The sequence below is a fragment of the Pteronotus mesoamericanus genome, unplaced genomic scaffold (genome assembly GCF_021234165.1).
Source record: "Pteronotus mesoamericanus isolate MK-2021 breed Mesoamerican mustached bat unplaced genomic scaffold, CSHL_Meso_final contig_182, whole genome shotgun sequence".
NCBI lineage: Eukaryota > Metazoa > Chordata > Mammalia > Chiroptera > Mormoopidae > Pteronotus > Pteronotus mesoamericanus.
In genome coordinates this window covers 35,227,605-35,239,622 of record NW_026555078.1, presented here as the reverse complement: position 1 = coordinate 35,239,622, position 12,018 = coordinate 35,227,605, and the positions used below count along the sequence as shown (strand labels likewise).

The 12,018-nt window shown below is 43.0% G+C and overlaps 1 protein-coding gene across 6 annotated transcripts in view; it reads right to left on the bottom strand.

Moving 5' to 3' along the window:
* Nucleotides 1-12,018, bottom strand: part of TRIM9 (tripartite motif containing 9) — a 93,688-nt gene that overhangs the window by 35,446 nt on the left and 46,224 nt on the right. For all 6 annotated transcript variants that reach the window (XM_054567050.1, XM_054567052.1, XM_054567053.1 and 3 more), the window contains exon 3: nt 9,831-9,953. In XM_054567050.1, the coding sequence (XP_054423025.1) occupies nt 9,831-9,953 (123 nt within the window). The remainder of the gene's footprint in view (nt 1-9,830; nt 9,954-12,018) is intronic.

Here is a 12,018-nt window from a genome sequence, read left to right as displayed (position 1 = left end):
AACCCCAATTTTGTTCTTTTTCAAGACTGTTTTGGCTATTTGGAGTCTCCTAATTTTTTGAAAGATGTATTGCTATTGCGTTTAAACTTTCAATATAATTAAAATAAAAAGTGAAAGTGAGATTTAAAAATCTCTTTATTGGAATTAATGAAAGAAACCAACTTTGATATGACAATTATTTGATTTTTGATTTTGGTGGGGAGGGTGGAGGAAATAAAATTTAAGATTGATTTATTTTCTTCTGGCATCTAGTATGTTTCTGTCAAACCACTACCACCATCTGTCAGTCTGTGATGAAGGAACACAAATTCTTTTATTTTTTTAATCAGAACAGAAACAGGAAAGTTAAGTTTCTGCTTCTTGGGCAAAACATTACAAATGCAAAGACAAGTGTCCTATATTTAATATGCTGCTCTTCTCTGCTTTACAAGGCTTACCTAAATTGTCCCCATAAGATGTTTCTATATTTTGGTAGTCAGTGCATCAACACCACCAGATAGCAGAAACCTCAACAGTCATTATTGACTACCCAGATGGCATCTGCCAAGAATATGCCTGGTACTAAAAGTACAAATAACAAGCACGAGCCTGATCTGAGCACAGTAACCCAAAGCGAGTCTGCTTTGGAGGCGAAATAGACTAAATTGTTTTATTTACTTTCCAGAGCATTCAGCTCAATGTAATTTTATAAACTAAATGTGCTGAAATAAATACAACACACGGACCTCATGAAATTCTATGTCTGCTTTTATAAATTTCCTTCTCAAACAAAGTTTATCTGGTGCCAAAGGAGCTGAGTGTTGGGACTCCTTGGCTACCCTTAAGAAGTTTCATTGTTGTTCTGCCAAAGGCTGGGTGTCAGCGGGGGTTTGCTGTGGCTCCTGTATGCCTTGGTTCAAAAGTCTTGGGCAGGCTCCGTATCCCTGCGTTCCTGGCTCTCAGTTCCCACCATTACAACAATAGATTGTGGTCTATCTTTACATTTTAAACCAACCATTTTACAATACTTACCATAGCCTGTGATAAAATCATTGCTACAAAGGAAGCTACAGTGTTCCCAGAGGGAGCATTTTTCAGTGCATTGTAATTGACTTCTAGTTCCTGATTTAACTTAGAAAGATTTCCCATCTTATGGAAATCAGCTAGAGAATTAGAACTTTAAAGAGTATATTTTTTTTAAAGAGTGTATTTTTTTCTTTGTGTCTTTATCAGCCCTCTTACTTGCTACCTTCTTCACTGTTATTTCTACCCCTTTTATCATTATCATTGTAATTTCTATGAAAAACAACTCATAGCAAGCCAGGCCGTGTCTCTTTTTCTCCGAGGTTCACGTTTCTGTGCTGTAGCTCTGATGCTCCAGAGAAACCCCTGGCACCACATCACAGCTGGTTGGACTCCAGAGCTCCTTTCCGGAGGAAATGTGCGAGTTGAAGGAATGGCACAAGCAGGGACTGGGAGCACAGCTTCCTGCTTTCATCTGCATTAAAGCCTAAGCCAGCTCTCCAGGGATAACAAATTAATCTGTGGCCCATAGTTTCAGGGAAGGCTCTCACCGTTTTTATCAGCAGTCATCATCTGTTCTGGATGGCGAGTGCCTAGTAATCATTTGAATGGCTTTATTTTGTTAAGTGGCAAATTGATAAAGGTCGTTTCTTGAGTCGGGATATGACACCAACACCTATTAGGAAACGGAGAATCTGAGAATGGGCTGTGGTGTCCCTTGGAACGCTCAGACTTTCTCAGCAGCAGGGAGCAGCAACACAAGATCGTTTCTACGATACGAATACAAATTTTTTTCTCATTCCATCTCGAACAAGTCCATGTCTTCTCGCCATTCATCTCATGTGACATATCCAGCAGTAAGAACTGAGGTTAAATAAGGGAAATTTTATTATTTTGTCTGATTTTTTTTTACCTTGACACCCTTCCTTGACCTCCATTTATCTCTTCACCTTACAGATGGCTCTTTAAATTTTTCTTTATTTCTTCTATTTAATAAATACTTTTTATCATAGCATTCTCTCTCGTCATAGCATCTGGAGGGATACCACTAATGAATTTTTAGTCTAAGTAAACACGAATGTTCTCTTTTTCCTATTTCAAGGAAGCCTTTTAAAGGTGTCCAACCTGCGGCCCGTGGGCTGCATGCAGCCCAGGATGGCTGTGAACGCAGCCCAACACAAAATCATAGATTTACTTAAAACATTATGAGGTATTTTGGTGATTATGTGTTGCAATGTATTTAATGCATGGCCCAAGACCACTCTTCTTCTTCCAATGTGGCCCAGACATGCCAAAAGTTACCCTCTGCTCTGGTGTTATCCATTCAATCTTCATTAGCAACTGATCATTTCAAAGATAAGTCTGGGGCTTTGAGTTTTTAGTCAAGAGAAAAATCATTGAGGCCTATTAAATAAATAAAATACCATACCTGGTTTGAGGAAGACTTGAGATTTTAACAGTAAAGCTCTGAACTGTCTATTCTAGAAGTGTAAATACCACCAATGGCTTCACCAATCAACACCAAGTGGAATGTGAAAAGCATGCTCCTAGTGTAAAGAAGACTGTGCCCTTGTATAGAAAAGTTGATGAAGGAAGAAATACAAACCATTTGGAGATATGAACATGTTAGCGCAGTCCCACCCACACAGGGGAACATTTACCATTTACAGTGGGCCACAGTAAAAGTGATACCTGGAGTATGGTGCTTTGTAGAACAGAAGGCAAGTGGGGTGCTGAGGTTTACTCCATCATCATCGAAGTATGCATTATGCCTTCTAGAGGTAAGAAGTGTCATTCACATCTGGATTTAGGCAAGAGTGTTAAAGAAGTTCTGTGACTGTCCTTGATTAGCACTGCCAAGGTGTGTAGAGAGTATTCAAAGGTATGTCCCCTAACCTTGGTGAGCTCCAGCTGCACGTGATAGCATCCTGCTGATTCCAAGGGTACCCTGGGTGCTCTATTTTAGACTATACAGACTTTCTGGGACTTTTGTTCCTATGCAGTGGGAAGCAGAGGACCACAGAATTTGCCAAGGGAAATGGAAAGGAATTGCCCATTAAAAATGGGCTTGTAATCAATAATAATTGTGGATAAATTTTTAGAGTTGACCCCCTGAAGAGTTCTGATGAAGACAGTTCAAGGTTTTAAGTTGTTATGGTATGCCTAATTTTTCCAAATAGCTTCATTGTAACAGACTAACTGAACTCCTTGCCAGTAATTTTATTGGGACTGAGCTGATTATTGGCTTAAATATGTTGTTTTTTCTTCCTAGTAATGGCTATAGCCAGTCAAATACTATATAATTATTTTTAAAATTTATTTTTATTTTTTATCTTTAGAAAGATGGGAAGGAGGGAGAAAGAGAGGTAGAGAAACATTGATGTTCAAGAGATACATCAATCTGTTGTCTCTTTAATGCCCCCAACTGGGGACCTGCCTGTAACCCAGGCATGTGCCCTGACTGGGAATCAAACCAGCAATCTTCTGGTTCGCAGGCCAACACTCAATCCACTGAGTCACACCAGCCAGGGCTGTATAATTATTTTTAAATTCTTTGTGAGCTTGAGCAGGTACTCCTTCTTCCTTCCCTTCCATTTTCTTCTCTTCCTCCCTCCCTTCTTTCCTTTTTCTCTCCCTCCTTCACCCCCTAAACTAACTCTTTCTCTCTCTCTCAATTAACTTGCCTGTTATGAATCAATGGCAAAATAGCTGAAGTAAGCATTTTGACAAGCCAATAATAGCCCTAAGTGTAAATTTATACTCAATGATATGGCCATATAAGTATTTTTTACAAACATAATGGGAACATAACAGGCAATACATAACAAAGATAATGATGATGATAATAATAATTTTAATGAAATCCAACAGTAAAGTAGGATTCAAAATCAATCATTCTATAGATAATTAAAATTGGGACATGGAGATCCTCTATAAATATGAAAAGCTCTATAAAACAGTAAGCTTTATCATTATCCCTCAGCATTCTAGCTGAGTAAGTTTGTTGGTATGTTAATTTACCAACCACATGTGGAAATTAAAGAGTCAACTTTTTCAGAATGTTGTCGAATAACTATAACTTTCTTTTTCCAGAGGACTTTGGAGCTGAAAGGTAACTAAGAAGACACCTATAACATACTATTCAACATATGAATTCATTTTTTATTTTATTTTATGAGATAGGAAGGGAGGGAGAAAAAGTGGGAGAGAAACATCAATGCGTGAGAGAAACATGGATTGGTGGCCTCTTGCATACCGCCAACTGGGGACCTGGCCAACACCTCAAGCATGTGCCCTGGCCGGGAATTGAACTGGTGACCTTTTGGTTTGCAGGACAATGCACAACCCACTGAGACACACCAGTCAGGGCTGAATTCATTTTAAAATATTGGGGAGAGAATACATATAAGATGATTGCAAAATTATGTCAAATTCTGAATATTACATAAATAAAAATAATTCTCAGATATTTCTTTGGGTTTAGCAAAAGAAAAATGGCATTTGTATAGTTTCTGAAAAAAGCACAGTCTCATTAATAAGACATTTTAATATAAACGTTGTCACAAATTCCCTGTGAGGATCACAGACAGAGGGGACAATACTCAGGGCCCTACTCAGCTAAGGAAGACCTGGGAGAGGTGTTAACAAAACATACGGATAGGACAGGAAACCTGGGGATCCAGTCTATTCTGTTGATCATCGGGATAAAGCCCAGTAGTTCCAAATATGACTTGGTAATATTTTTTAAAAGCTCAAAAGCTTTTCTTCTCGCCAGTAGCTTTCTGACATTTGCTTTAGTTCACCACATCCTGAGAACAGATATTTGGTTCCCAGTGTTTTTTTCAAACCACAAAATAGTATTAACTGTAATTTACATTTCAAATGGTGTTCCTAAAATATGGTCACATCTCCATATCTCTCAAAGCCGTTTTTTCAGCTTTTAAAAATAGTTCACCAAACTTAGTGAACTCTTTTCTAGGATAATCAATTATAAACTCAGGCCACTGAAGAATTTCAGAGGTTCAGAGACAGTGGCACCCATGCTCAGGCTAATTCTTCACTATACACAATAATTTATGAATGATAGGCCCTTAGGAGCCCTTCTTCAGTGTGCTGACTGAAACCAGATTTCCAGATTTTTGTCTCAGTAATAACATCAATAATAATAGCAAATATTTATTGAGCACTGTGTTCAGTGTTTTCCAGTGGCACATGAGGTAATTACTACTTCTAGCCTTATTTTACATGCAGATAAAGGAAACTGACATATTCGCTTGCCCAGAGTTAAGACCTGGTAAATGATAAAGTGTGTCTTCTTTATAAGAACCCTACTCTTTATGACCCTCTCACCGCTCAGCTCCATCTTGCTCAGAACAAGAAGTATTCAATCTGCTCAAGCCATCAGTGCTTTCAGAGAGGGGCATGAGGAGACTATAAAGACTGAGTTTATACACACTCCCCTTCCAGCATCCCTAGCCTTTTGGGTGGCTCAAGAAGAGAAAGTTGCCAGAAAAACATACACACACAACTCTCCTCTTTGTCAGCAAAAAGCAGGCCTCTGGAGAATTTGGCCAAGGGAAGCAGAAGACCAAAAGATTATCCCTGCCGGACTGTGAGTGATGGGTTAGTTAACAAAGACAGAAAGAAGAACTGTGCTTGGCAAGTGATGCCTATAAAAGGCCAGTCTTTTCTCACAAATCTGAACAGCAACAGAAATGACAAGAAAGGGGAAAGGCGGGAGGAGAAGAGCGGAGAGAGGGAGACATGGAGGCTGGCATCAGTAGTCATGGCATCGGCATTGCTGGCTGTTTTTAGAAGCAGCGACAGATACAATCAGCTGAAACAGCAGAGAAACAAATCGCTTGAGACAGAAGACACAACAGCTTTGCTGCCATGGGGGACGACCAGCCACCTGCCTCTGGTTTCCATAGCCCTTTGGGATCTGGAGCAGGGAACCCCACCCTGGGTGGAATGGGGGCAGGCAGCTGCCTCTTGCTCAGCAGTCCCCAGAAGCATTAGTGTGCCGTGCGGGTCAGGCCACCGGCACCAATGCACCATTGTGGGACCTGGAGTCCCAGTAATGCGTTAAAGCCACTCCTGTGCCGTCTCCATCTGCATCCATAGCACAGCCCATAACTGGTTTTCATATAGTCCCGACCTGCAGGGGCAGCACTAAGCAGGGGACTGGGAAGCCTTCAGGCTCCTCTGCCTCTTTTGGACATAAATAAATGACGCTTTCTCAATTTCCTCTTCCATTCCTGCCCTTATATCTCTCCCATATAGAAATTTGGAGTGGCCACTATAGTCACCATCTACATGACTTACCACAAACTGTTCATTGTGTTCTGTTGAAATGTGCCAGAAGTGTCTACAATATTTTTAAAAAGATATTTCAATGGAGAAAATTTATGGCTAGATACTAAAATGGTTGGCCCGCTATTTAGAGGGAAAACCCCAGCTGTCCACTCATTTCCTAAAGACAACTGTGTTTTCACGTTAGGTCGCTCTATGTGATCCAAACGGTATTTTGGGTTCTACTACAACAATAAAAGCTCTCGGTTTCTGAAGCATGCCAAAATGAAGGGCTGCAGTGATGAGCTTTTAAAAATGTCAGAGCAGTGGCAGAAACAAAAAAACGCCCATCAGTCCTCAGGACTAACTAGATGGAGCAAGACCACGGTGCCCTGTGCTAATTAATAATCCCCATTTTCTTCCCCTCAGCTTTGCCAAATCCTGCAGGGAAGGATGTAAGCCGCCATTAGCGCGCACCTCCCAAAGTGTGGGTTACTCCCATGCCAGCTCTCCCTTGATGTACTCGGTGACCTTTTCAGCTGGAAGTGACTTTAACCTCCTCCCAACTTCTGTGGCATTGGTGTCTGGAAGCTCACTCTCTACCTGTGCTGGAGTCCTTCGTGGGTGTGACTTAACCTCATCCACTGAAATGTAAGCTCCGTTAAGGGCAGGGCTTACCCTGAGTCACCTTCTCTCCCCCTCCCCCCGCCCCCATCCAGCACTCAGCTCCCAGCAGGTGTGCACTAGGCTCTGGCTGACTGGTGAAAGGGCGAGGGTGGGGACTCGCCTCCTCTGGGCATTGCACTTCTACCAGCCAGAGGCAGTACAGTGCTGCGGTCTAGATTCTGGGCTCTGAACCAGGTCACCAGCACTGAATTCTGGATCCTTGGACCAGATCTTAATATTATGGTGTCATGGTTTCCTCATCTCCAGCGTGGGGATACTTGTAATAATGATCTTGTAGAGGTGTTGTAAGGAACTGAGGAGTTGATCCCTGTACCACCATTTGTACAGTGTTGCCTCAAAAGTGTCCCCCAGTGTGAGCTATTGCTATTAGGAAAGTCAGGCCTTGGTTGCCAAGGATGCTCATTCTATGTTGCTCACTGGGCAACTACAGACTCACATCTCAGAGCATTTCTAGATTTTAATTCAGATTTAAAAATGGTGACTGTAGAAGAATTTTTCATTCAGGCCTAACCTGACTATTTTGGATGAAACTGTTTACGGAGTAGAAGTATTTTCCAGATTGTTGCAGCTAAATCTATGAGATTAAAATCCACATGGTAAAACTTTCAGGGAACTTTTTGGGTGAAAAACAGTGGCTTTAAGAGTGCCCCCACTTTCCTTCCCAGTATATTAAGAAATACTACATATGTTGTCATGAGACATTGCCCAGTGGTTCTATAGGGAATTCAAAAGGAAATAACTTGACCCCAGATTTTGAAGACCAGAACCTGGAAACTGATGAACTAGGGAAAGCCATGTAAGTAAAATGTGCCATTATTCAGCCTGAACAGGCCACGAGGAGCCGCCTGAGAGCTCAGTGCCTTCCTGAATACCTTCACTTCCAGGACAAAGGCTCCCCCAGGCAGGGTTGGTGTGGCACCCCTCAGGGCCCTGAGTGGATTCTAAGATGAACCGAGAAGGTCTTCCAGTTAGACTCACCACCAGGAGGCAGCACTGGTAGCTCTGCAAGGAGTGTCACAATCCCCACCCTTGGTTCTTGGTCTACACCAAGAGGCTGAGGCTCTGAACATTAGAGCCCTGGGCACTTTTCTTTCCAAGCTCTTGGTTCAGATTCAACTTCCAGATGTGCAATTTTCTTTATCAAGGAATCTGCTGGGCCTCTCCTTGATCCAATTCTGCTTTTGCTGTCTCATCAGAATGCTCAAAGAGATATGGTTCTGATATAGCACCAGAGGTGGTCTCGCTGGCAAATGTGGTCATGGGGCACGGCTCTCACCAGCCCTTTCTGGCTTGGACCCCGTTGTCCCAGCGCAGCCTTCTGTCTGCCTCCACTCCACAGGCCCTTTCACAGGGACAGCTGGGCAAGTCACAAAGGCAGGGGAGAAAGGTTTATATTCCTGGCTTTGCGGAAGGAAGAAGCAGGCGTGTGGCTCTAAGTGTGTTTTGAGGAGCAGCGGGTGGGGAGTGGAGGAGGGTGCTCAGAAGAGACATCTGGAGTGTGGGTTTCTTAACCTTTGGGGAAAGTGGGAAGCTTCCCCGGGGTAATGGTGCTCTTTCTCGAGCTGCCTGGCTCCCTGTCCTCCTGGGTTCTGGGTCCTGGTGTAAGAGCGGGGCACAGAGGAAGGACTGGCGACGCTGCTGTTCGGGGCTCAGCATTGCCAGTCTCGCTGCATGTCTTGCCCAGGTCTCATGGCCCTGTTAGAACCTGGCTTCTTGCCTTGTTTCTGGGAACCATGAACCATGAACCGGGTACTGGTCTGGCTTGAAGCTTCCCTGCCACCAAGCTTTAGACTCAAATCTTGTCAGCTGTGTTCTTTTTTCTTCATTTTCAAACTCTTCCTTGGTTCTACTACTGGGTCCTACTCTTCAGAAACGGGGCTTTTCTTGTCCTTCAGGGACTAGAGCCTGTTCTAAACCTGCCAGGCAAATCTGTCACTAACTGGACTGTTCATCAGCGACCAGCTCCCCTCTGGTGTGTCCACTCACTGCTGCCCGCTGTTGAAGCGCCCCGATGCTGACTGCCCAGCCCCCACAGAGAGCCTAGGGTCAGACCTCGCTTCTTCCTCCACCCCGGTCCGAGGCCAACCCCACCCACTGGTAGGCACCCTGAAGTTTACTGGGTGTGCATGTGGACCTCTGCTGACTTCCTACTTCTGAGCGTCCCTCTGCTGGGCCCTTGCCATCTATCCAGCCTCCGCCCAGATGTTGTTGCCCTGCTCCAAGGGGGCAATGAGTGGGGTATCAGATGTCTCCAGGAGGACCAACCCTTCTGCTGGGAGGGGCCCAGACTTGCAATCAGTTGATTCTGCTGTATGATGACAAGTCTGTACAGCGGTCCAAATGCACAATTCGCTTCAAAGTTAAAACAAATCTTGTTTGCTTCCTGGAAAGTACAGATTCCATTTCCCAGTTCAAAACTACATGATGTCTCTGTGTGGTCACTCTGACTACCCTGTCTAAAATCCCAACCCCCATCCCCAGTACTTCTCACTCCTCTCTCCTTATTTTTTCCTTAGCACATTTTATTAATGTATTGGATATTTTACTTACTTATCTTGCTTATTGTTAATCCTTCCTGGTAGAATATAAGCCCCATGAGGGCAGGGATTTTGATTGATTTTATTGTGCCTATACTCAAAGCAGTCTCTGGTCCAGAAGTCACTCAACACACATTGGTGAGTTAAATGAACAAGTGAGTGGTGAATAAGGGCTATGCCCACTCCTTGCCAGGCAGGCTGCTGGCCACCCCGGGCTGTGGGCACCCTGCCTCCCCCTCCTGTCTAGCCTGTCCCTCGTGGCCCTTGAGCCATCTTGGCGGCTCTCTGCTCTGCCCGCGGTGCAGCACTCACCTTCAGCTTGTGCTCGTGCTCCTTGTTGACGCGTGCAAGCAGCTGGGCTTTCCTTCTGTTGAGGGCGTCGATGAGGGCATCACACTGGGCCACCAGGCAGGCCTCAAACTCCACATTGTTCTCCTGTGCAAGAGAGAGCACACTTCTCAGCCAAACGGTGCCTGGGCGCCCCAGGCTGCCGGAGCAAACGGAGCGGGCCGTCTACTTGCGGGGTAGAGATCCTTGGCAAAGAGGGACTCTGTCCACAATGCACAGTGGGCATCTTAGAAATAACTGGCTAAATTTCATTCTATAGTGCTTGTGTTTTGCTTTAAATATAGATTGAAAAGATATCTATCACTCGAACTTATTTTTATCAAAAGGGAATCATATCCAAAGTTTGAATCATATTAAATAAAATAAAACTTGGTTTGTAGAGCTGAACATGAATCCTTTGGAAAGCTGGCATATGTCCAGCTGTGTTTGATGGAAGGTGGCATTCAGAAAGGCTGGTCGCCTGAGGAAACGGGGTGTTGTTGGGGTACGAGAGATAAAAGAATCACTCAATTCAGAGAGAGAAAGAAGAAAGAGAATGGCAATGGTCTTCAATATGAAACAATAATCCAATGATACTGGATGTTTATAAGAATATCAAGGGCAAAAGTACTTGCTCGTTCCATTAGGGAAAACAAAGTGAGCACAAATGCGTAGGTTGTTAAAGCTGGACATCATCCAACAGCTTGTGGGGGAAGGGTAACCATGTTCTAAATGAATGATACCTTCCCCATGATGTGTAAATTGAATCCTGGATCTAAATTTTTAAATTAATTTAAATCTGTACATGCCAGACTATTCTCTCACTAAATTATACACATCCATTAAAAGTAATCCTTTCACAATAAGCTATGCATATTCATTTTGACTCTCAAACCATAATCTGAAAAATTATTATAATTTATAGCAAATCAAAACTACATACTCAGGTATATACTGATACCACAACTGAGTAAACTATACACTTTTGGGGACTGGCAAGGAAGGAACAGCTTAGCTTATCAAATTTTAATTTATATCAAAGCCATATAGAACTGTATCTCTCTCTTAATATAAGAATAGGTATCTGTGGCGGTTTTCAAGTGCAATGTCTTCTTTGTGTAAGGCATGCATTAGTAATGGCTTGTGCAATGACTTCCACCAATGTGAAGTTTTAGCTTTCACGGCAATTGCTTTTGAGTTCTCAGAGAAGTCCCCTGGAAAACATCATCTAAGAGCTCTCTATGTCCCATGCAGGGCAGTACTGGGAGGGAGTGGGGGGAGCCTTCTCCTCCTAGGCTCTGATTTAGACCTGAAAGAAAGCTTTGTCTGATGAAGAGGTGAGGTTCAGAGGCAAGCATGGGGCTGCATATTTCATGCCAGCGAAAGAAAAGAAGGGACTCTATTGCTTTGGAAAACAGAAGGAAGGGTACAAGTGTTTGGTTGTTAGGGAATTAGAACTTTTAACATGGCACATGTGCCAAAAATAGGCAAAGAAATCAGTGTGAGATGCTTTGGAAGGCTGGTTTACATTTAAAAAGCCATTTCTGCCTTGACATGGGTTAACTATTAGCTCAGAAAGACAATTTACTGGAGGCCAGAGCCAAGGTTACTTCTGTGAGGCAAATCTTAAAACATAGGAATGGCAAGCAGTGCAGAAAGTCCTTATTTTAGCACCTCGTGTAATTTATGGCTTCTTCCCTTTAGCTATAGGGAAGAATTCACCAGCTTCCAAATGCTGGCTGATATGTCAGTCACTGTATCAAGACAAAGCAATCTGAAATTAAAGGAGAAGCATTACTATGGGGCAGGAAGGAAGGAAAGAGGAAGAAAAGGAAGGAAGAAAGGAAAGAAGGAAGGAAGGAAGAAAGGAAGGAAGGATGGAAGGGAGGAAAGAAGAAAAAAAGAGAAAGTGTGATTTGTTTGTTACCATCAGGTAAGATATAATTATTGGAAGGTGTTTTGGGGATTTATAGAGTTTTTAAAAACTCAATAATAATGACTCTAAATTCAGAAAGAAATAAGACTCTTTCAAAATACACAGTAGTAGAGAATTAGGACCTCTGTGTGGAAGATAGGAACCACTTGGAAAACCAGGTTCTTTCTGGCTTGTTGGCAAACATAACCACCTCGAGAAAGGTATGTTCGAAGTTCGACTGTATGTGTGTTTGTATGT